At 33.3% G+C, this 25762-nt stretch overlaps 3 protein-coding genes and 1 non-coding gene across 4 annotated transcripts; 2 read left to right on the plus strand and 2 right to left on the minus strand.

Annotated features, from left to right (window-relative positions):
• Positions 1–8720: 8720 nt before the first annotated feature.
• On the minus strand, positions 8721–9611 carry LOC125587028. Its single transcript, XM_048757116.1, has one exon. The coding sequence runs from the start codon at positions 9609–9611 to the stop codon at positions 8721–8723; it is 891 nt and encodes a 296-aa protein (XP_048613073.1).
• Positions 9612–11850: 2239 nt separating this feature from the next.
• Positions 11851–13157, minus strand: LOC111206606 (transcription factor bHLH55-like). Its single transcript, XM_022703892.1, has 3 exons — positions 12722–13157; positions 12180–12575; positions 11851–12092 (listed from the first exon to the last, which is right to left on the minus strand). The coding sequence occupies exons 1-3, from the start codon at positions 13034–13036 to the stop codon at positions 12018–12020; spliced, it is 786 nt and encodes a 261-aa protein (XP_022559613.1). The 5' UTR covers positions 13037–13157; the 3' UTR covers positions 11851–12017.
• Positions 13158–16025: 2868 nt separating this feature from the next.
• On the plus strand, positions 16026–22286 carry LOC106448014. The gene is made up of 3 exons (XM_013889953.3): positions 16026–18955; positions 19513–19628; positions 21299–22286. Exons 1-3 carry the CDS (start codon positions 18851–18853, stop codon positions 21690–21692), a joined length of 615 nt encoding a protein of 204 aa, XP_013745407.2. The 5' UTR covers positions 16026–18850; the 3' UTR covers positions 21693–22286.
• On the plus strand, positions 21929–22002 carry TRNAV-AAC. Its single transcript has one exon. It is a non-coding gene; the product is annotated as a tRNA-Val (tRNA).
• Positions 22287–25762: the final 3476 nt, after the last annotated feature.

The raw sequence follows: 25762 nt of genomic DNA on the forward strand, positions 1-25762 counted from the left end.
TCCGGACAGTGGTCCAATCATCCCATTAGCTGATGGCCCATAGAAGGTTCAGTTCCACCGAAATCGCTAGAAAAATAAAACGTGATCTCAGAGGGGGTATGATGGATTCTGCGAGATTAATGATTATACGCACCATTATCTCGAGGGAGAGTATTGGAAAAAAGATCTCACATCGAAAATATAAAAGGGACTTGAGTAATATATAAGGAATTTAGGCCAATCCACTAATTGCCTTGGAAGCCCGAGAAACTTGTCACTGAACCATTTCGTCTATGCTCTACAATTTGTTTGGATTAGATAAAATAAATCGTGACCACGTTTATGTGATAGATGTACAAATCATGATACAATCCTATAGCCTAAAACGTTACATTCCCGACCAAAATGTTTGTAAAAAGTTTTAGGCCACTAGACTCAAGATATCATAGTTTAGTTAATGAAAGATACGTGCAAGATATCATATTATATCCCCGATTATACTAAGACTCAATGAACCGAGGACGAGTGTATAAGGTTAATTAGTCAAAAAAACTGTAATCAAATCTTTAAATCGATAGTATTTTTTCCTCAAAATTCATATTAGTTTTTAAAACTCATAGTATTTTTTTTTGACGTTACTAACCTGTATGATAAACAAGTTTATGTCGCTTTCAAGCTACCAAGGATATGCCGAAATATATTGTTTATATCTTAGGCCACCTAATAACAATTTAATCATAGACCTATACTGTATGTTTTGCGTTCAAGGTTTCGTCAAACAAAAATTTGATATTTATGATTTTATGTCAATTTCAAGCGAAAAGTTAAATCCTACTATATATTAATTCAGAAGTCACTTTAGTGACTTTTGCTTACGTGTCGATCATATCTAAACTCTTATAAAATTATTATAATTTGATTGGTCGATGATTTTTAATTTTTATTTATTTTATTTAGATCTAAAAAAAGTAAGTCTATAACCAATTAATATCACTTGCCAAATATTTACATAATATTAAAAATAATTATTTATGATAACTAATTGTTTAAGTTGTAGAAAGATAAATAAATTAATCATTTTCTATATTTATAAAATATATAAATAAAAAGCGACTACTGTTTATATAAATTAATATAATGATTTTATATTTTTATTTAAAAGCATTATATTTTGTGTAAATTATCATAATAACTATTACCATAATCTAAAGTTCATATTATATGCTTTATAAATCATCAATAAAAAAATTATCAAATTAGTTATCTTGGCTCATTGTATATTTTAAATTATTATGAGAGTTTGTATGTCATCTATGAGAGCTTATAAATTAATTTATAAAATTTATTTTAAAATCTCATTCTACTATCATATTATATATTAATTGAGAAGTGCCTTAAGAGACTTTTTCTTATGTGTCGATCATATATGAAATCCTAAAAAAATGTTATAAATTGATTGGTCGATATTATTTAATATAGATCGATTTTTTATATTTTTAAAGTACATAAAAACGACAAAGGGTTTATATAAATCAATATAATAATTTTATATTCTTATTTAAAAGCATTATATTTTATATAAATTATCATAATAACTATTAACATCTTCTAAAGTTTATATTATATGCTTTACAAACCATCTATAAAAACACTTATCAAATTATTTATCTTGGCTTATTGTATATTTTAAATTATCATAAGAGTTTGTAAGCCATCTATAAGAGCTTATAAATTAATTTTTAAAATCGTTTTAAAAATCTCATTCGACTATCCTACTATATATTAATCGAGAAGTCACTTAAAAGATTTTTTGTTTTTCCGTAGATCACTTATGAAATCTTTAAAAAATTGTTATAAATTGATTGGTCGATAAATTTTAATTTTTACTTATTTTTAATTAGATTTAATAAAAAAAGTAAGTCTATAAACAGTTAATATCACTTGCCAAAAATCTACCTCATATTACAAATAATTATTTATGGTAACTATTTGTTGAAAATATAAAAAAAATAGTAATGTTTGATCAATTTTTTTATATATTTGTAAACTACATAAAATAATAAACAATGTTTTTAATTAAAATTGATATAATGATTTTATATTCTTATATAAAGCCTTGTATTTGTATATAAAGTATTATAATAACTATTAATGTCTAATAAAATTCATACAAGCTTTATAAATCATTTATAAAAATTACACGTACATTTATAAAAATTATTTATCTTAGCTCATCATATGTTTTAAATTATGATTAGATGTTTTAAGAAATCACTTAATTATTTTTTTTGTTAGGTGTCGATCATATAGAGAGTTTGAAAAATAATATTATAATTTGATCTGTTAATGACTTTCAATTGTTTTCATTTTATGAGTAAGAAAATAAGTTCTAGAACCAGTTTTATCATTATCCAAACGACCTAAATATATTGCACAAAATAATTTATGGTAAATAACTATGTAATTTATATAATATATATAATGATTCATAAAATAATTGTTAGGAATCAAATATTTCTAAACTATATAAACTATTTCAAAAGTTTCAGTATTATATACCTTCAAAATTAAGTAATTTTATTAAAAAATGAATCATGAATATTATATACAACTAATTTTAGTACAATTATCAATAAAAAATTTAAATTTTTTTAAAATAGTCATATTTATCCTTTTTAGAAAACAATCATTATTATAAAAATATTTAACAGAAAACACATAATGGTAAAAATATATTTTAATTAAAAAATTATAATAAATATATTGTTACGAAACATTCAAATCCGTGAAATCGCGGGCATCCACCTAGTACTTATTTATATCAAGTAGTAATAAGAAAATATAATACGTCATTCTCTAGTCATGATGCCCGGGCCCATGGCATCTAAGCAAAAGATTCATCGATCACACTTTTTTCAAGGACAGAGACTCGCGAGACTAGATTTCTAATGACCACTTGACCAGCCATAGCAACACTGATTAATGTTGGTATAAATCCCTGAAACTTTATACCGTAGGATAAACATAAATCCGGCTTAATGTTCAAGAAAACTTCAATCCGGCTTAGAGATGGAATTTGGTCATCATTTTTTCAAAAACTAAGCGCATTGATATGAAAGTCGCTAATAAAAAAATCACTTATTACCTGTCAAGTGTTTTCCATAGTTTTTTCTGTCTAATTAAACCTATCTCAAATTTCAACTATGCTTTTATCTTTGATTTTGCTCTGTCTTGTCTTACAAGTTCAGCATTTTGTAAATTACAATTGCATGAACAACAAGGGCTACCAAAAAATAAATGAAGATAGCGTAAACAGCGATACATGACATAATCATAAAATGTGGGAAATACCGAGAGCCATTAAGGATGCAGTCATCCATTAATGATCGATGTCGAGATTTTACAAATTTTCAGTTAAAAACCTATTGATGATAGTTTGGTAAAGTTTCATAACTACCAGTCAATTAAATTAAACCGATTTGGTATGGCGATCATATCATAGACGTACGTAATCAGTCCTCAAACCGGCAACTGTATAATCAGATTGCGTTATTATTTCATCTACATGCCTTGTCATATGTTTTCTTTGGTATTGAGCAGCAGTATCTTAAAGTGATGGATCTTTATCACTTTGGATGATCACTTTAAAAAACCTGTCGACTATATATTGTAATTATTCAAGTTCTATATTCAAAGGTTCGTTTTTATGACTCAAGTTTAATTCCAGAGATTATAAGACACGTGTATCTATAAAAAAAAAAAAAGTAAGCATGCATTTCATATATGTTTTACGATTAATTCTTAAGATTTTGTTTTTGGATTCTTAATAAGTTGGTAGTTTACTAACAATTTTTTTTTTTTTATTCTTAGAGACAATTTGTAGGTTGATACCTCATTTAGCCGCAAATATATTATATCTAAAACACTAAAACCAACTAATCACGATAGCTTTCAGGCCAAGTACATAGCATTTAAAGGTTTAAAATACATTTTTAAAATTCCTTAATCAAAAATTTAGTGGGGACTAAGAACGTTACAGTATCTCCAATTATTCATTCAAGTTGGAATCTGATTGCCAAGGATGACATGGACACTGGAGGATATTAAATGATTTCTTTTATTGCAATAATTGCTGGATTTAATTGGGGTCAAGATTAGGTCTGACATTTCGATCTTTTTATAGAGATGCGATCCATTTGATCTTGATTCCATATTTGTACATTATTGTATGTAATGATTCAACATGGTGATGACCATGTTGGCAGTTATTATGAATTTATGATCCCATTCACCAAAAGGTCATGCATGATCTGTGTATAAATAAAAGTGTTCTCAAGCTTATTTGATTGTACTCTCTTAATTTTCTTTGTTTTGATGTAACTTTTCTTTTTGAAACACAATTTTAATGTAACTTAAAAAAGCAAAAATCACCCATTCTCATTTCATATGTTAAGTATAAATTCAAGTCAATATTCTTATCAACCTTGATAAAATAATAACCCAAAATACTGAAAGTAAATTACAAAAAGAAACTAAATATTGCGAAGCAGAAACTTTTTCTTTATTGATCGAAGACAACCCCTTTATTGATCGAGGACAACCTAGTTAATGATAAACAAACACACTAAACTTGGCTATATTTGTGAGAATTCAATAGTTTAAGTTAAAACTTTTAAATTTTTTTACACTATTAGAAAAGTTGGTTTTAAATCCTAGAAAAATGATTCTAACAACTATACATACTGTAAAAAAACGTTTATAAAAAAAATCATAATGATATATAAAAGTTAAACGGTAACATTTATATTTTCATAAGGCAGTTCAAATGTAAATAGAACCATCATAGATGAAGCTTTGTAAATCATGTATAGTAATATTTTTCTAATAGAACAATAAAGTAATATATTTACGATTATTTACTCTCTTTTTTGGCAAAAACTTATTATTTATTTATTTGTTAATTAATTGTAACCAATTATAACGGAATAACAAAAAGAAAAACAGAAATCAAAAGAGAAAGGAACAGTAGTGGCCTCAGGAGATGGCGAGGAGGAAGATAAGCAAGGAAGAAGTTGTACAGAAGCTTAAGGACGACGGCGATTTTGACAGTCTCCGCGTCAATATCATACGCCGCCTCAAAGATAACGTAAAAAGCGGTGAAATATTGCGTTAATCTTGGTACATTCATCGGCTGAATTGTCACTGGACCGAACTTGAACCACTTCAACTTCTTTAGCTTTCTGCAGGTCGTGGGTGAAGAAGAACTTGGGTAAGATGTGTTTCGTTCTATCTCCCTTAATGTATCCATATTTGAGCTGAGCAATGCAGGCTGCATTGTCCTTATAGATGATTGTAGGCTCTCCCTTTTCCTTTCCCACGACCAAGCCACTCTCTTTAAGAATATGGCCGGTCATGTTCCTCAACCATACAAGCTCTCGGCTTGCTTCATACATGGCTATGATCTCGGCATGATTATATGATGTTGCCACTAAGGTTTGTTTTGTGGACCGCCAACATACTGCAGCCCCACCGTGTATAAACACATAACCTGTCTGAGATCTAGCATTGTGTGGGTCAGATAAGTACCCAGCATCTGCATATCCGACCAAGCTCTTTCCTGGCTGGTCGGTATAGAACAATCCGAGGTCTGTTGTTCCTTGCAGATATCTGAACAGATGTTTTATTCCGTTCCAGTGCCTAAGTGTCGGACATGAACTGAATCTGGACAGTAAACTCACGGCAAAACTAATGTCTGGTCTAGTATGACTAGCCAAATACATTAAGGCTCCAATGGCACTTAGATAAGGCACTTCCGGCCCGAGCATCTCCTCGTCCGGCTTCTTTGGTCCGAATGGATCCTTCTCCAGGTCTAAGGACCTCACGACCATAGGACTCGACAAGGAATGAGCCTTGTCCATATTAAACTGTTTGAGTATCTTTTCTGTATATGTCTTTTGATGCACAAGGATTCCTTTGTCTATATACTCAAATTGCAGTCCCAAACAGAACTTAGTTTTTCCTAAGTCCTTCATTTCGAATTCTTTCTTTAGACATTCGACCGTTTGGGAAATCTCTCCAGGGGTTCCAATTACATTCAGGTCGTCCACATAGACAGACATGATCACGAAGCCCTTGCTGTCGAATCTCTTTATAAAAATACATGGACTTATTGGATCGTTCTTATAACCCTCTTTCATTAGGTACTCTGATAATCTGTTGTACCACATTCGACCTGATTGTTTTAAACCGTACAAGGCTTTATTCAGCTTAATGCAATGCTGTTCTCGAGAACCTTTCTTATCTTTGAGCTCAATACCCTTTGGAATTCTCATATGAATTTCATTATCCAATGGGCCATACAGATACGCTGTTACTACATCCATTATGCGCAGATCAAGTTTCTCTTTCACGGCCAGACTGATCAAATATCGTAATGTAGTTGCATCCACCACAGGGGAATAAGTTTCCTCATAATCTATTCCTGGTCTCTGTGAGAATCCTTGTGCTACAAGCCGTGCTTTGTATCTCACTACTTCTCCTTTCTCATTTCTCTTTCTCACAAAGACCCATTTGTATCCCACTGGTTTGACATCTCTAGGTGTCACGGTTATAGGGCCAAAAACGCCTCTTTTCTTTAATGATTCTAACTCCACGTTTATAGCTTCTTTCCATTTGATCCAATCTGATCTTTGCATGCATTCATATATGGACGTGGGTTCTAGATCCTCATCTTTTTCCATGATCTCAAGTGCTACTTTATATGCAAATATATCATCGACGTCGATATCTTTTCTGTTCCATTTCGTTCGAGACATTTTATAATTTATAGAGATCTCTTGATTGTCCGGCCCTTGTGTCCCATGAAGTTCGGCGTCCCGAACCCCATCATTTGGAACGGTCGGATCATTTGGTACGGCCGATTCACTTGGCTCGACCGTCTGGGTCGGCTCGGCCGGTCCACTAATGTTCTGGACGGTTTCCTTGATGCTCTCGGATCCAGCACCTCTCTTGGACTTCCGAGGCTGTTTATCTTTGGAACCAGTATGTCTACCACGTTTGAGACGTTGTTTAGACTCTATGGCCACTTGACCTTGTCCCTTCTGGACATCTATTCGTATAGGTGCATTACAAGCCGAGATATATGATTTTGTCACTCGATTTGGGTCAGCAAATGAATCTGGCAGTTGATTAGCTAGCTTTTGAAGATGTATAATCTTTTGGACTTCCATATCACATTCTTTAGTCCGAGGATCTTGCCAAGATATTGATGGTCGAGACCATTCGATTTCATTGCTCAACCGGCCGTTATCTCAGGTCGGATATGTGGACTCATCAAACTGTGAGTCTGCGTATCTGGCCTTAAACAAATCACCGGTTGTTGGCTCAAGATACTTTATAATGGTTGGGAAGTCATATCCAACATATATTCCCATCCTTCTCTGTGGTCCCATTTTAGTTCTCTGTGGTGGAGCAATTGGAACGTAGACGGCACATCCAAATGTTTTGATGTGGGACACGTCTGGCTCATGACCCGTGAGTAACTGGGATGGTGAATATCTGGGATGGCGAATATCTATGCTCACTAGATGGCCTGATGCGAATCAGTTCTGCTGCATGTAATACTGCATGTCCCCACGCTGATACCGGGAGCTGAGACCTCATGAGCAATGGTCTGGCTATCAGCTGGATACGTTTAATGAAGGATTCGGCCAAGCCGTTCTGTGTATGTACATGTGCCACGGAGTGTTCTACACTTACCCCTATGGACATACAATATTCATTAAACGCCTGGTACGTAAACTCACCAGCATTGTCTAGACGTATAGTCTTTAAAGGAAAGTCTGGAAAGTGTGCTCTCAGTCTTATTATCTGAGCAAGTAGGCGTGCAAATGCCAAGTTCCGTGTGGATAGTAGGCAAACATGCGACCATCTGGTCGATGCATCAATCAGGACCATGAAATACCGAAACATCCCACTAGGTGGGTGTATTGGTCCACATATGTCTCCCTGAATCCTTTCCAGAAAATTTATGATCTCTTTATTAACTTTGGCTGGTGATGGCCTGGTTATGAGTTTCCCTTGTGCACATGCTGCACATGTGAGATTGTTTGGGACAACTCCTTTGAACGTGTGCTCTTGTGAATTCATTATCAGTTTTCGCATCATATTAGTACCGGGATGGCCAAGCCGGTTATGCCATAAAGTGAAATTGTCGCAGGCATTAGCCTCGATCATACTGATCTTTGCATAGTATAGACCAGTAGCTATTGCGGGTACGGTCTCTAGGACCGTCCTATTGCCTTGGGTGATCGAAAATATGTTAAGGAATTCTTTATTTCCTTCTTCCCATGTTTCAAGGTGGAAACCGTTCAATCTTATATCCTTGAAACTCAATAGGCTCCTTTTAGAGCTAGGGGAATACAAGGCATTTTTAATCTCTAGACGAGTGCCTTTAGGCATCAATATATAAGCCTGGCCGTGACCCTCAATCAGGCCGGCCACACCCGCAATAGTGCGTATGTTTGCACTTTGTATTATGAGATTGACGAAGTATCTTTTGTCTCTAAGAATCGTGTGACTTGAGCCACTATCCACCACGAGTATGCTCATCTCATTCATTCTATATAAGAAGATTTCTAATCTCAGAGACTTTATAAAACTTTAAAACTTTCATATTATAAATTCAAACAATAAAAAATAAAAACACCAAATCAATCAAAGAACAAAAATAAAAGTCGAATTTAGTCTTTAAGACAATCTGATGTCTCGTGATCCATTGGATCATCCTTTTCATGGTCGAAATCATCATCAGCATCATACCCATTGTCATGAACCATATGAGCTTCTGGGTTCTTGTTCTTAAGACTCTCTTGATAGAGTTCACATAGATGTTTAGGGGTTCTACAATTCTTGGCCCAATGGTTACTCATCCCGCACCTGTGACAAACGGATTTGGTCGAGTAAGACGGCTTAGATATACCGCCTCGACAGCGGCCAAAATTGGCTCTTCCACAGCCATGGTTGGAACCACGACCACGGTTATTGTGGTTTCCATATCCACGGCCATAAGCATAATTGTCACGGCCACCACGTCCCTTGTACCCACCACGGTTTTTACCGTGTGTTCTTCTCTCATTATAGACATGGTTGCTTTCTTTGGGATCTTTCTTTTCATGTTCAGCTTTGTGAGCTTCTGGTAATGGTGCTGAACCTGGAGGTCTCATCTCACTGTTCTTCATCAGGAGTTCATTATTAGCCACGGCCAGAAGTAGGCATGAGATCAGATCAGTATATGTGGCGAATCCTCTCTCTCTATACTGCTGCTGCAGCAACACATTCGTTGAATGGAATGTAGAGAAGGTTTTATCAAGTAACTCTTTCTCAGTCACTTCTTCACCACAAAGTCTCATCATTGAAACTATTTTGAACAATACCGAATTGTATTCATCCACGGACTTATAGTCCATGAATCTGAGATTCTTCCATTTATATCTAGCATTTGGAAGTAGCACCGTTTTCTGGTGATCATATCTACGCTGTAAAGCGGTCCAAAGGTCTAGTGGATTTTCCATTGTTAAGTACTGATCCTTTAAACCTTCAATGAGGTGATGGCGTATAATACTAATCGCCATGTATCTGTTTTTATCACTATCATTGTTTCCCTCGATGATTGTATCACCGAGTTCCTTTGACCTCAGGTTGATCTTTGTATCTAGCGCCCACTGTAAATAGTTATCTCCAGAGAGATTAAGGGTTGTGTAGTCTAGATTTGAGATTTTTGACATCTGGATCACATTGTCATTTAAAATTCAGATTCACAATGTGATCATCCGACCATAAGACATTCAAAAACAAATCGGCTACAAGCATGCCTTATGCGGCCATGTAATCGAACAATAAGGATCGGCTATATGAAATCTACTTGACCATGGTGCGAATCAATCCTAATTTATGATTCTACTTGTTACAGAGAGACTAAGGCCACACGGCCATATGCATTTATCAATGTGATCAATTTCTAATTCTTATGTTCTATATGCTTTGTTTTGTAGATCTGAACCGGACCACCTTAGAGAGAGAACAGGAACGGATGGAGCTTCAATCTGAGATGAACGGACGTTTGCTGTCTCCAATCGGATCGCAGACGGGGCGGACGCGAGCTGAGGACGGGCGCGAGCTTGTCTCGGGTGCGAGCTGTGAGGAGGTCGGGTCGCCTGAGCTTGGGCATGAGCTTAGCTGAGGCTGAGGACGTTGGACACAATCAGGGAACGTCAATGAGCTGAGCTTGATCGGAGTTGGGACGAGATTAAGGTTGTCTAGGGTTGTCGCCGCTGGCTTAGGTTTTTAGGGTTTAGAGGTTTCGATTTTGTCTCAGGGTTCTGGAGACTATCGTGCTGATAACGTGTTGTAAAAGAATGGAGAATTCAATCTCTATTATTAATGAACAATAGAGGTTCCTTTTATAAGGATTACAAAGTATAAGTAAAAAAGAAATTATCCAAAACCTAATCCAATAGGAAATAGGAAAACATCTAAAACAGAGAAAAGAAAAAATTGAAGTCTTGGCCGACTTGGATCTTGGCCGCCGACTCTCTCTCTTCCATTGGCCACGGCTGGGCCTTGTCTTGGTCTTGGTTATGGGTCATCCACTTAATGATTTATAACACAGAAAAATATAAAATAAGTATTTATTCTGCACAAGGCGCAGATCTTAACCTAAGTATGTATCTCTTTAATAATTTTAAATCTTAAACATTTTCTAAATCTCAGGCCAAAATAAAAGAAAAAAATGAAAATAAACTCAAAAATAAATATTTATATCGAGCAATAACCAAAATGACATAAAAATGAGAAAGATATCAAAGATAGATAGAATTGGCACGTGAACGTAAACTTCTCATAAATATAATTAACTTTTAAATTGCTAAATTATGATATAAAACCGAGCTGACATAGGGGGTGATTGGTTGGGTTGTAGCTGCAGAAAATTTACTTTAGAATTTAGTCTGTAGAATTTTTGGATTTAGCTTTAAGGGATGTACCTTTAAAATTTCCTACAGCTAAAAAGATGAGACTTTAGAAAATATGATTTTTACAACCATTTTTTGTGTGTTTTTGCTGTAACTTTAGTTTTTTGGTTGTAACTTTAAAAACTAAGATAAAGCATGATTGGTAATATTTAAGTCTGTAGATGAAAATTAAAGCTAAAGTCACTTCGTACAACCCAACCAATCACACCCATAGTTTCATTGTAACCAAATCGTAGACATGATATTTTTCGGCCTAAACGTTAGGTTTTTATGCGATAAATAATTTTTTGACCTAAAATATTTTTAAAAATGAGATCAGTTCATTAGTAAACAAATTATGTAATTAACAAAAAAAAGTTTTAAAAAATTGTTTAATAACCAAATATATTAATTCGATCAATAATATAATTTTTTTTCCATATGATATTTTTTAAATAATTTTAATTTGCAGGTCTTATCCTCGTAATTATCTAATTCTTATTACCAATAACCGGATTTACATAATAACGTTGGTAGATAGACTCACATAAAACTAGTCGGTGAGCTACTGACATGCCAGACACCACCGGATTATCCAAAAAAAAAAACTCTTCTTGAATGAATGTCATTTGACCAAAATCCTCTTTCCTTCCTACACAGTTTTAGATTTTTTTTCATTTATCAAATTATCAATTCTGGGCTTAAAATATTTTGGGTTTCAGGCCCCTTAATTTCATATCTGTCTCTGCATATATAGCTTGCTATGGGGGTGGTCATGTGTAATTTTCGTTTTTGTTTGAGTTATACAATCTTTTTGAAATATGACCTAGAAGACAGAGAAAAAACAAAACACAAATTGGAGTTACTAAAAAGTAACGCTTAAAATATTTCTAATATTTGAATATTATGAGAAATTTATTTATAATCCAACAATCTCTAATTTTATATGATTTTTAAAATTCATAATTCAAGACAGATAATTTGCATATCATCACAAATCCTTCTTCAATTGAATACAGCTCTAAAAGTTTAAGCACGATGTCTCCCCATTTTGATTATCTTTTCTTGGAGCTCAGAGAAGTTAATCTCTATTCCTTTCTCAACCTGCAGAATTTAAAAAACTTTCCTAGAATTAATCTTTATTCATTTTCTCTTCATAATTCAATGAAAATAGAATACCGAAAAAATTACCTCACAGACAATGGTGTGTATGAATCTTAGATGCAGTCTAGTTGAGATGCAACTAACAACATTAAAGCATTGTTCATGAACCAGAAGCTGAAGAACACTTGAGAGACAAGATTCGTGTCTGAAACAGCAACTTGCTACTACCTCGATACCGACCAAACAAGTCATCACCTTAAAATCGATATGTGTGTCTCCAACACAAGAACAATATGATGATAGTGATGATGGTGATGAACACGATGCTGCTAACGATCTTATAGGACAGTATCCTGCTGAAGGTGGATGAGTAATAGATCTCTTGATTCGATCTCTTTTCTTGCTGACCTCTTTGATCTTCTTTTCTAAGTCTTTGATGTAATTCACAGCTTCGTTCACGTGATCTGACGAAGAACGCTTACCCTATATATGCAACACCGTAATTAGTTGATTACAAAATTTAGTCCAGTCGATTACAGAAAGAAGTATTTTATAATATATAAAATATCTTGTACGACCAAGGATCTAATTAATAAAGACGATAATTAGGAATGATAAAATGTATATACCTTAACATATTGAGCTGGCAATATATATCTTAGGTGCTTGAAAAGAGACGTGACTTCTTGCCTTCTTTGTCTCTCAATCTCTCTATGTTTCGCTCTCTTGTTCTTCGGCTCAACATCTTCTCTTGGGGTTTCATCTGTCACGGTCGTCTCACGGATCCTTTGTCTTCCGCCGTTTTCAGTATTATGAATGATCGGATTTGATGGATTAGGATCTTGGAATGATATAAACGTTGAAGGAGTTAACAAACTCGAGAAATCCAATTCATTTTCATACGCAAAATCATTTGTGAACGATGAAGAAGATGGAAAAGCCATAGGAGAATGCCTTTCTTTGTCTTGTTGGTGTTTGTGGGAACTGTTTTGGTAATAAGAGATTCTATGGATGCTTTGAGTTGTTTGGTTTTAATAACAACAAAAAGGTTATGCAGAATTTGGGTAGCAATGCGGTGTCATTTATACTACCCAAATATTTTTCTTTTTCTTTTCAAGTATGATTTTTATTTTTTTCTTTCTTCTTTAATGAGACAGATGTGACGGCAGATTTGTAACCTCAAAGAATTTAACGTTATAATACGTAGGTAGTAGGCCTAGTCCGACGAGTGAGTGGGTGTTATACTATTTATTTATTTGTGAAGAAGTGGGTGATAGATACTAAACAAAATATTTGTTTTATCTGGGAAAGCGTTTTAACAGATTAAACTTGAGCTGCTCATATAGCGGCTATCAATTTAGTAATTTTACGTTAGGAACATGTACGTTTAAAATGTGCGTGAAGAATATCTTTGCGTTTCATCCGCTGGTAGATTCTTGATTTGATGAATGTTTTAATTTTCAATAAAATAAAAAATTCGAACAGCTCAGCTCAATTGTTTCAGTTAAGCTTTCTGTTTACTATTTAGTAAACTTTAAACTTTACATTGTAAATCAAACATTGCATTTATATAAATATAGCATATGTTGATACAAGCTAAATATTGGAGAGAAGATCTCACGTCGGAAATATAAAAGGGACTTGAGAAATATATAAGGAACTTGGGTCAATCCTCTAATTGCCAATTGGTTTTAATTTGGAAGCTCAAGAAACTTATCATGGTATGAGAACGGACCCAATACCTTGAATCATTAATCAGGTCCGGACAGTGGTCCAATCATCCCATTAGCTGATGGCCCATAGAAGGTTCAGTTCCACCGAAATCGCTAGAAAAATAAAACGTGATCTCAGAGGGGGTATGATGGATTCTGCGAGATTAATGATTATACGCACCATTATCTCGAGAAAGAGTATTGGAGAAAAGATCTCACATCGAAAATATGAAAGGGACTTGAGTAATATATAAGAAATTTAGGCCAATCCACTAATTGCATTGGAAGCCCGAGAAACTTGTCACTGAACCATTTCGTCTATGCTCTACAATTTGTTTGGATTAGATAAAATAAATCGTGACCACGTTTATGTGATAGATGTACAAATCATGATACAATCCTATAGCCTAAAACGTTACATTCCCGACCAAAATGTTTGTAAAAAGTTTTAGGCCACTAGACTCAAGATATCATAGTTTAGTTAATGAAAGATACGTGCAAGATATCATATTATATCCCCGATTATACTAAGACTCAATGAACCGAGGACGAGTGTATAAGGTTAATTAGTCAAAAAAAAACTGTAATCAAATCTTTAAATCGATAGTATTTTTTTCTCAAAATTCATATTAGTTTTTAAAACTCATAATATTTTTTTGACGTTACTAACCTGTATGATAAACAAGTTTATGTCGCTTTCAAGCTACCAAGGATATGCCGAAATATATTGTTTATATCTTAGGCCACCTAATAACAATTTAATCATAGACCTATACTGTATGTTTTGGGTTCTAGGTTTCGTCAAACAAAAATTTGATATTTATGATTTTATGTCAATTTCAAGCGAAAAGTTAAATCATACTATATATTAATTCAGAAGTCACTTTAGTGACTTTTGCTTACGTGTCGATCATATCTAAACTCTTATAAAATTACTATAATTTGATTGGTCGATGATTTTTAATTTTTATTTATTTTATTTAGATCTTAAAAAAGTAAGTCTATAACCAATTAATATCACTTGCCAAATATTTACATAATATTACAAATAATGATTTATGGTAACTAATTGTTTAAGTTATAGAAAGATAAATAAATTGATCATTTTCTATATTTATAAAATATATAAATAATAAGAGACAAACTGTTTATATAAATTAATATAATGATTTTATATTTTTATTTAAAAGCATTATATTTTGTGTAAATTATCATAATAACTATTACCATATTCTAAAGTTCATATTATATGCTTTATAAATCATCTATAAAAAAATTATCAAATTATTTATCTTGGCTCATTGTATATTTTAAATTATTATGAGAGTTTGTATGTCATCTATGAGAGCTTATAAATTAATTTATAAAATTTATTTTAAAATCTCATTCTACTATCATATTATATATTAATTGAGAAGTGCCTTAAGAGACTTTTTCTTATGTGTCGATCATATATGAAATCCTAAAAAAATGTTATAAATTGATTGGTCGATATTATTTAATATAGATCGATTTTTTATATTTTTAAAATACATAAAAACGACAAAGGGTTTATATAAATCAATATAATAATTTTATATTCTTATTTAAAAGCATTATATTTTATATAAATTATCATAATAACTATTAACATCTTCTAAAGTTTATATTATATGCTTTACAAACCATCTATAAAAACACTTATCAAATTATTTATCTTGGCTTATTGTATATTTTAAATTATCATAAGAGTTTGTAAGCCATCTATAAGAGCTTGTAAATTAATTTTTAAAATCGTTTTTAAAATCTCATTCGACTATCCTACTATATATTAATCGAGAAGTCACTTAAAAGATTTTTTGTTTTTGCGTAGATCACTTATGAAATCTTTAAAAAATTGTTATAAATTGATTGGTCGATAAATTTTAATTTTTACTTATTTTTAATTAGATTTAATAAAAAAAGTAAGTCTATAAACAGTTAATATCACTTGCCAAAAATCTACCTCATATTACAAATAATTATTTATGGTAACTATTTGTTGAAAATATAAAAAAAATAGTAATGTTTGATCAATTTTTTTATATATTTGTAAACTACATAAAATAATAAACAATGTTTTTAATTAAAATTGATATAATGATTTTATATTCTTATATAAAGCCTTGTATTTGTATATAAAGTATTATAATAACTATTAATGTCTAATAAAATTCATACAAGCTTTATAAATCATTTATAAAAATTACACGTACATTTATAAAAATTATTTATCTTAGCTCATCATATGTTTTAAATTATGATTAGATGTTTTAAGAAATCACTTAATTATTTTTTTTGTTAGGTGTCGATCATATAGAGAGTTTGAAAAATAATATTATAATTTGATCTGTTAATGACTTTCAATTGTTTTCATTTTATGAGTAAGAAAATAAGTTCTAGAACCAGTTTTATCATTATCCAAACGACCTAAATATATTGCACAAAATAATTTATGGTAAATAACTATGTAATTTATATAATATATATAATGATTCATAAAATAATTGTTAGGAATCAAATATTTCTAAACTATATAAACTATTTCAAAAGTTTCAGTATTATATACCTTCAAAATTTAAGTAATTTTATTAAAAAATGAATCATGAATATTATATACAACTAATTTTAGTACAATTATCAATAAAAAATTTAAATTTTTTTTAAAATAGTCATATTTATCCTTTTTAGAAAACAATCATTATTATAAAAATATTTAACAGAAAACACATAATGGTAAAAATATATTTTAATTAAAAAATTATAATAAATATATTGTTACGAAACATTCAAATCCGTGAAATCGCGGGCATCCACCTAGTACTTATTTATATCAAGTAGTAATAAGAAAATATAATACGTCATTCTCTAGTCATGATGCCCGGGCCCATGGCATCTAAGCAAAAGATTCATCGATCACACTTTTTTCAAGGACAGAGACTCGCGAGACTAGATTTCTAATGACCACTTGACCAGCCATAGCAACACTGATTAATGTTGGTATAAATCCCTGAAACTTTATACCGTAGGATAAACATAAATCCGGCTTAATGTTCAAGAAAACTTCAATCCGGCTTAGAGATGGAATTTGGTCATCATTTTTTCAAAAACTAAGCGCATTGATATGAAAGTCGCTAATAAAAAAATCACTTATTACCTGTCAAGTGTTTTCCATAGTTTTTTCTGTCTAATTAAACCTATCTCAAATTTCAACTATGCTTTTATCTTTGATTTTGCTCTGTCTTGTCTTACAAGTTCAGCATTTTGTAAATTACAATTGCATGAACAACAAGGGCTACCAAAAAATAAATGAAGATAGCGTAAACAGCGATACATGACATAATCATAAAATGTGGGAAATACCGAGAGCCATTAAGGATGCAGTCATCCATTAATGATCGATGTCGAGATTTTACACATTTTCAGTTAAAAACCTATTGATGATAGTTTGGTAAAGTTTCATAACTACCAGTCAATTAAATTAAACCGATTTGGTATCAGATCATATCATAGACGTACGTAATCAGTCCTCAAACCGGCAACTGTATAATCAGATTGCGTTATTATTTCATCTACATGCCTTGTCATATGTTTTCTTTGGTATTGAGCAGCAGTATCTTAAAGTGATGGATCTTTATCACTTTGGATGATCACTTTAAAAAACCTGTCGACTATATATTGTAATTATTCAAGTTCTATATTCAAAGGTTCGTTTTTATGACTCAAGTTTAATTCCAGAGATTATAAGACACGTGTATCTATTAAAAAAAAAAAGTAAGCATAAATTTCATATATGTTTTACGATTAATTCTTAAGATTTTGTTTTTGGATTCTTAATAAGTTGGTAGTTTACTAACAATTTTTTTTTTTATTCTTAGAGACAATTTGTAGGTTGATACCTCATTTAGCCGCAAATATATTATATCTAAAACACTAAAACCAACTAATCACGATAGCTTTCAGGCCAAGTACATAGCATTTAAAGGTTTAAAATACATTTTTAAAATTCCTTAATCAAAAATTTAGTGGGGACTAAGAACGTTACAGTATCTCCAATTATTCATTCAAGTTGGAATCTGATTGCCAAGGATGACATGGACACTGGAGGATATTAAATGATTTCTTTTATTGCAATAATTGCTGGATTTAATTGGGGTCAAGATTAGGTCTGACATTTCGATCTTTTTATAGAGATGCGATCCATTTGATCTTGATTCCATATTTGTACATTATTGTATGTAATGATTCAACATGGTGATGACCATGTTGGCAGTTATTATGAATTTATGATCCCATTCACCAAAAGGTCATGCATGATCTGTGTATAAATAAAAGTGTTCTCAAGCTTATTTGATTGTACTCTCTTAATTTTCTTTGTTTTGATGTAACTTTTCTTTTTGAAACACAATTTTAATGTAACTTAAAAAAGCAAAAATCACCCATTCTCATTTCATATGTTAAGTATAAATTCAAGTCAATATTCTTATCAAACTTGATAAAATAATAACCCAAAATACTGAAAGTAAATTACAAAAAGAAACTAAATACTGCGAAGCAGAAACTTTTTCTTTATTGATCGAGGACAACCTAGTTAATGATAAACAAACACACTAAACTTGGCTATATTTGTGAGAATTCAATAGTTTAAGTTAAAACTTTTAAATTCTTTTACACTATTAGAAAAGTTGGTTTTAAATCCTAGAAAAATGATTCTAACAACTATACATACTGTTAAAAAACGTTTATAAAAAAAATCATAATGATATATAAAAGTTAAACGGTAACATTTATATTTTCATAAGGCAGTTCAAATGTAAATAGAACCATCATAGATGAAGCTTTGTAAATCATGTATAGTAATATTTTTCTAATAGAACAATAAAGTAATATATTTACGATTATTTACTCTCTTTTTTTGCAAAAACTTATTATTTATTTATTTGTTAATTAATTGTAACCAATTATAAGCGGAATAACAAAAAGAAAAACAGAAATCAAAAGAGAAAGGAACAGTAGTGGGGGGAGGAGATGGCGAGGAGGAAGATAAGCAAGGAAGAAGTTGTACAGAAGCTTAAGGACGACGGCGATTTTGACAGTCTCCGCGTCAATATCATACGCCGCCTCAAAGATAACGTAATCCCTCTCCCTCTCTCTGTCTCTCTTCAACTAGGGTTTGTGGACACTCTCTCGACTCCCAATACATGTCGTGGCTTTAGGACCACGTAACCACGAGTCGCTTTAGTGATTTGTTTTGCCTCAATCTAAAAAATCTTAGCCAATTTGACTTGAGCAAAGCGAATACAGTTTGATTGTTTTGACTATTTGATAATGGAGATTATTTATAGGTAGAGAGAGTTTGGTCCTCTGATCTTGATTTTTGAGATTAGTGCATTGTTGGAAGTTGCTTGCTTCAAAGTAAAAAGACTATTTGGAGAATTTACCAGGATCAGATCCTCGAGGAGAGTGTTTTATCTTATTTGAGTTAGATCAGAGCTACATATATTAATCTCCCAACAGTCTGTCAATGTTTACTTATTGTGAATTGTGGTTGCTGGTACATGCTATGTTACTCTTCATTAACTTTGATCAGACTCTTTAAACCAAATCCACCACAATGGTCATTCAGGGTGTTGATGAGCCTCTCTACAAGAATGCATTCTACTACTAAGGCGTTTAACTTGATTTTGCAGGAGGAATTACGGAACAACATGATATCACTTGTCAAGGAGTCAGCAGCTCTGAATCGACCGGGTGTTCAAAATATGAAAACTAGGCAACTCTCTGATGCCATTTTCCAAGAAGTCGTGTAAGGCCCTGTTCGTTTGCTCACCCAGATGATCCATCTGGATGAAGATGCAAATCGATGTTCGTTTTGTGCATTATAATGTTACATCCAGATGGATCACCCAGCTGAATTTTTAAAAACTCATATCAAATTCTCGTCCAAATGAAGGTGAGTCTTGATGGTGCATCTTGATGCAGATGCATCTAGTTCAGTCCAAAATAATAAATGACAAAAATGATCTTTTGAAATCAAAATATTATTTTCAAACCCTAAATTCTATTTTTTTTGCATATACATTTTTCTCCTATAACCAAAAAATGCATTTTCTCGCAAAAACTCAAAAAAAACATTTTCCCGCTAAAACCGCGAGATGCGTTTTTCCGCAAAAAAACGTAAAACACACATTTCCATAAAAACGCATTTTTCGGCCAAACCAGTAAAACCCCACTTTTCGACCAAAACCGAAAAATCGCATTTTCCGGCCAAAATAAAAAAAAAAAACGCATCTTCCCGCCAAAACCCAAAAAATCGCATTTTCCGCCAAAACCCAAAAAAGCATTTTCCCGCCAAACTCCAAAAAGCATTTTCCGGCCAAAATCGCAAAAAACATTTTCTCGCCAAAACCGGAAAAAAACAATTTTCTCGCCAAAACCGGAAAAACGCAATTTTCCCGCCAAAACCGGAAAACACAATTTTCCCGCCAAAACCGGAAAAAACACAATTTTCCCGCCAAAACCGGAAAAACGCATTTTCCCACCAAAGATGGAAAACAGAATTTTCCCGCCAAAACCGGAAAAATGCATTTTCCCGCCAAAACCGGAAAAACGCATTTTCCCGCAAAAACCGGAAAAACACATTTTCCCGCCAAAATCGGAAAAACGCATTTTCCCGCCAAAATCGGAAAAACGCATTTTCCCGCCAAAATCGGAAAAATGTATTTTCCCACCCGAAACCAGAAAAATGTATTTTCTCGTCGAAACCGCAAAAATGTTTTTCCCGCCAAAATCGCGAAAAACTTTTCCCGCCAAAATCGCGAAAAAACTTTTCCCGCCAAAATCGGAAAAAACGTATTTTCCCGCCAAAATCGTGAAAAAAAAACTTTTCCCGTCAAAAACACTTTTCCCGCTAAAACCGCAAAACACACTTTTCCCGCCAAAACCGCAAAACACACTTTTCCCGTCCAAACCGCAAAACTTATTTTTCTACCAAACCCATAAAAACATATTTTTCCGCCAAAACAACAAAAATGCACTTTTTCGCCAAAAACGCATTTTCCTCAAAAACCGCAAAAATATTTTCCGCCAAAAATGTAAAAATGCTATTTTCTCGCCGAAACGCAAAAAATTATATTTTAATCATTTTATTAACAAGTCCACCTGGATGTAGATGGAAGTTAAAAAATGAAAAGTAAAGAACATAGTTGCATTCAGACGATTCATCTGGATGCATGGACGAAATGAAGAAACGAACAACACTCAGATGGAGCATCTGGATAAGACATCAAGATGGAGCATCTGGATAAGACATCTAGATGGACCATCTGGATACATCTTCCAGATGTACAAACGAACATGGCCTAAGTTAAAAAAAGAAGTGTTCTTCTGCTTAGGACACTTCTTGTTGGTTGTAACTGTTTTGTTATGACAAGCATCCTAAAAACATTTGGATTGTTTTTTTTTTTTTCAATCTAGAAGCAAGATGCTGAGCCAGCTCTCAGATGGGTTGTGGGGGATAATAAGATCAGAAGACGGGATGAAGAGCGAGATCAAAGAAACCGTGCAATCCGTCTATGCTATATTATCTAACCCAGGAGGCCTTCAAGAGGGACCATCCACGAGAGAAGCGGGACGTAATATACCAGCACCGGTCTCAATAGGTGAAGCCTCCTCGTCTTATCCCCATTTAGAGAAGGAGCTACCTAGGTTTGGTCCAGCTGGTAAACAGAAGCAAGAGCTGATTCGAGGAGCTGTAGAAGAAGAAAGCAAAGGAGAAGCAGCATGTAGTTATAGTAGCACCAACAGAGTTAATCACATTGACAACAACAGTGATGACGAAGATCATGAACTCCCTCCTGGTTTTGGCTAAACATGTAGTTATTCTTTTTAGACTTTTCTTTGTGTAAGATTATAGCACTAAAATCAGATCTTATAATAACAATCACATTGAGAATAAAAATACTGTCCACAAGTTTATAGATACAAATATTTCTATTGAGCTGGAAAAACTTTTGTCTACCCGGAAGCATAGTTCTTTCTATTCAAAGACTATGAATACATTACAAACGGAGGTGATAACTGTAGTAGTTAGAATAGTGAACAACAGGTTTCGTGGTGTAGTTGGTTATCACGTCAGTCTAACACACTGAAGGTCTCCGGTTCGAACCCGGGCGAAGCCAAAATCTGATTTTTTTTTCTTTGGTCGATTGACCAAATCACCAAATGTTGTAGATAATGTTTTGCTGTTCGACGGCCCCATGCAAATAGCTTTAGCCCCACTATACTAGGCCCACTAATGGTGGGTTGCACATGGAAACAAATGGTTCGTATAATAGTCTGACCTGCATTACTTTTTTCTTGTAGAAGAATGTAGTCACTTCAAATCGAATCAAGAACATGTGGTGATTTAGATATTCTACTCCTTTACTAAAACCTCACATTTACCTGTATAAGTCGTCATTTACTGATGTCAAAAAAAAAAAAAAGTCGTCATTTACTACCTTAATTTGTCTACTTAAAGAGTATTAAGAACTTCCGGATATAGACAGATGAAAAAGATATCATTAGACTTCAAACATTTTTGTGTACTATCTCTGGCTTTTATTTTCCTGGATTAGTTTTTTTTTTTCCTCAAACGGCTGTTCTATTATTCAAATTTGAGGTGGTCTAAGAAACTAGACCGGAACAGAACAACCAATGTAGTACAAGTCCCTATGGAAGGATCTCGCTATCTTAGCTAAAGAATCAGATGATACATTTTCTGAACGAAGAACAAAAACAATCGAGAACTCCGTGTATCTGGTTTTCAGCTACATAAACTCCTCCAGCTCAGTAGAGAAATTCGGTCATGCTTCGGGGTCTTTGATCATCGAAATTAGTTCCTTACAGTCTGTTCCAAAGGATTGACATGTCGATATCTCAAGCATACACTCCATTGCTCAGGATAAAGCCTTTAAGTTCTGAATGTAATGATGAGATTCGTCTGCGTTGATTCCTTGCTCGCAATAGTTGCGTCACTCCTCTAGAGTCCGTCCATGTCCATCCATAACCACTAAAGAATGCGTCATGTGTCCATGATCCATCTATCATGCATCTCTCAGAAATTGGAGGCCGTTCTAAATTTTGGATTCTCTCCTCTTCCTCCAGTCTTTGATTTGCTCTAAACCAAGCATGACATTCTGATTCAGCGTGTCTGACAGTTTCCAAAGGGTCTCTGTCTATTCTCCTGAATAGTTTATCGTTTCTCGCTTTCCAGATATACCACATGATCCAAGGATATGAGTCTTTGTCCAGCTCTGTATCTTCCACATCATTTTTTCGCCAGAAAAGATAATCTATATTTGTGAAATGACTTCCACTTGGAAATAATGTTGGTGGCGTTGGAGTTGTCGCGTGTGCCCAAGTCTGTATAGCTGGAGGACATTCAAAGATGGCATGGTTTATAGTTTCATCTTCTGCACCACAACGAGGGCAATGGTTGTCACATCTCATATGCCGATGATTCAGATTACTTGTCACTGCTAAATGTCCAGATATCAGTTGTCAAGTAAAGTGTCTGATTTTGGGAGGAGCTTTTATTTTCCAAGCAAAGGCCTGGAGCTTCGTTATGCTGGGTTCCTGTGCCTCCAATTCCTCCTCCTTCAGCAAGTTAGTGCCACCCAGTAACATGACTTGACCGTGTACATCCCATTCCTCGTATAACTCCAGGAATATCCATCCTGATGGTAATCTTGGCTTATGGCCAGCGATTGAATCAATGGGATGTCATCGTGGTGGACATAGTTTTCTAGCATCTCAGTATTCCATCTCTTCGGGTTCCCAATTTCTAGCATCTCAGTATTCCATCTCTTCGGGTTCCCAATCATCAGATCACTTACAGGCATCATTGGATGAAGCACCGGTGCAATTGGCCTAGCTGGTCTGGCTGGAATTGTTGGGACCCAAAGGTCTTCCTAAGTCCTAATCTCATTACCAGAGTGTACCTTTTGTCTAATCCCCATTGTTATTAGTGAGTTTGCAGCCATTATACTCCACCCATAGGATGGGTTGTTCACCTCATTTAGTCGCAATAGCGAGCTACATCGGAAATATTGTCCTCTCAGGACTCTCGCCAATAGGGAATTTGGGAATTGTACTAAATGCCATAACAGTTTTCCCAGCAATGCTAGGTTAAATTCATGAATCATCCTGAATCTGATTCCACCTTCCTCCCTTGATTTGCATAGTTTCTCCCATTTTATATATTAATTTAAATTCACAAATAGTATCATAATTTTTTTTATAAAAACTTTAAACTAACTATTCATTAGAATTTTTAGAAATTAATATATATACATATATAAAGATATACACATATATAAAACGAAACAAAATATTCTTTTAAAAGTTTTAATATAAATCTTCAATTTTTTTTAATTAAAATTATAACTTTCATCTAATTTAAAAAAGTAAATAAATAAACATAATATTATTATTAATCATATTATATTGATAATTATTGTATTTTATTACAACAGTATGTTTTTATATTTTTATAATGTTATAATATGTTAATATTGGTAATTTATTGTTAAACCGCTGCAATATCTTATAATCACTCAGTCACAAATATCCCGCAAACGCAACAATTTTCAAACGTTGTGTCAGTCATACAAAACGCTTAATAACATTTGAAATTTCAACCATTCGCATCAGCAAACTCTCGTACCTGCAGCCGTAACCGTTGTGTTTTAACCAGTCGGATCCTTAATCTATAGAATACCCTCTTTCAACAAAAAAAAATTATTCTCTTTCGCATGAATGATATATATTAGTCAAATTCCAGTTGGTGCAAGTTGTTTTTTTTTTACAAAGATTGGTGCAATTTGTTAGTATTTCCTTCTTTATTTGTTTTTAAAGGAAACGTGATGTATTTGTAATTTACCAAAGCCATCTTGCAAAACTATTGCCTTGGATATTAGCAATCGCATACATGATCATCAGCTGGCAAAATGGGAAAGTGATGAACCCTAAAAATCATCATACTAACGAATAGAATGCAATAAAAAAGAGAGAAATTAGGACGTATATACATGGAAATCTCAGAAATTAAGCAACTGTCATGTTACTGCTCCATTTTATTTTAATACCATTACACCCCTACACCTTAACACGTTTATCCTATCGTCTACGCTGCCTATGGTGTCAGAAGATATTGCTAGACCATCCTATTTACACAAAATATCTTGAAAGGTTTCGAAACCTCTTTAATTTATTTTAAATATTGAAAATTTAATGACGGGAAGGGCAAATGAAGTTTCATTTTCCGGAAGCTTCGACCAGTCCATGGTGGTGCGAATCCTACGAGTTCTGAAAAAGTTCGAGATTTGCTTTCTCTTCGCCGGGAGGCCCCTCAGGATGTCATTGCATGATTTTGTGCAAGTTACATGCCTTAATTGCAGCAAGATTCCGAAGAAAAACATCAGAAGGAAGAAGAACCCCATCACGGAGAAGCCGTATTGGGGGGGGATTAATTGCAGGAAGAGTTCACCCGATGAACTCTTCTTCAAAGGTTAAATTCCCTCTCCATATTTTTTTACGATGTGGCTCTTCCTCTTGTTCACCTGTAAGTACCATGTAGACATTGATTTCAAGCTCTGTCATCTTGATTCCAAACGATGTGTGGCAAATCGCCATTAGAAGTTCATTAAAGATAACATACGAGTTAGCAGTTTTGGATATACTTAGTCGTTACATTTTATTTTCTGATTAGAACCCACAAAATAGATAATGTTAACTGATACATATTTAGTTAGTTTCTACAAAATAAGTTAGCATAACTGTTCGAAGCTACAAATATGTACCATGTGCTAACACATGTTTGGATAGTTGCTATAAATAGGCATCATGTGCTGCCATTAGCATCTACATGTTAAGTTAGATGTTACAAAATATGTTGCG

This window comes from Brassica napus, chromosome C5 (assembly GCF_020379485.1).
Source record: "Brassica napus cultivar Da-Ae chromosome C5, Da-Ae, whole genome shotgun sequence".
In the NCBI taxonomy this organism is placed as follows: domain Eukaryota; kingdom Viridiplantae; phylum Streptophyta; class Magnoliopsida; order Brassicales; family Brassicaceae; genus Brassica; species Brassica napus.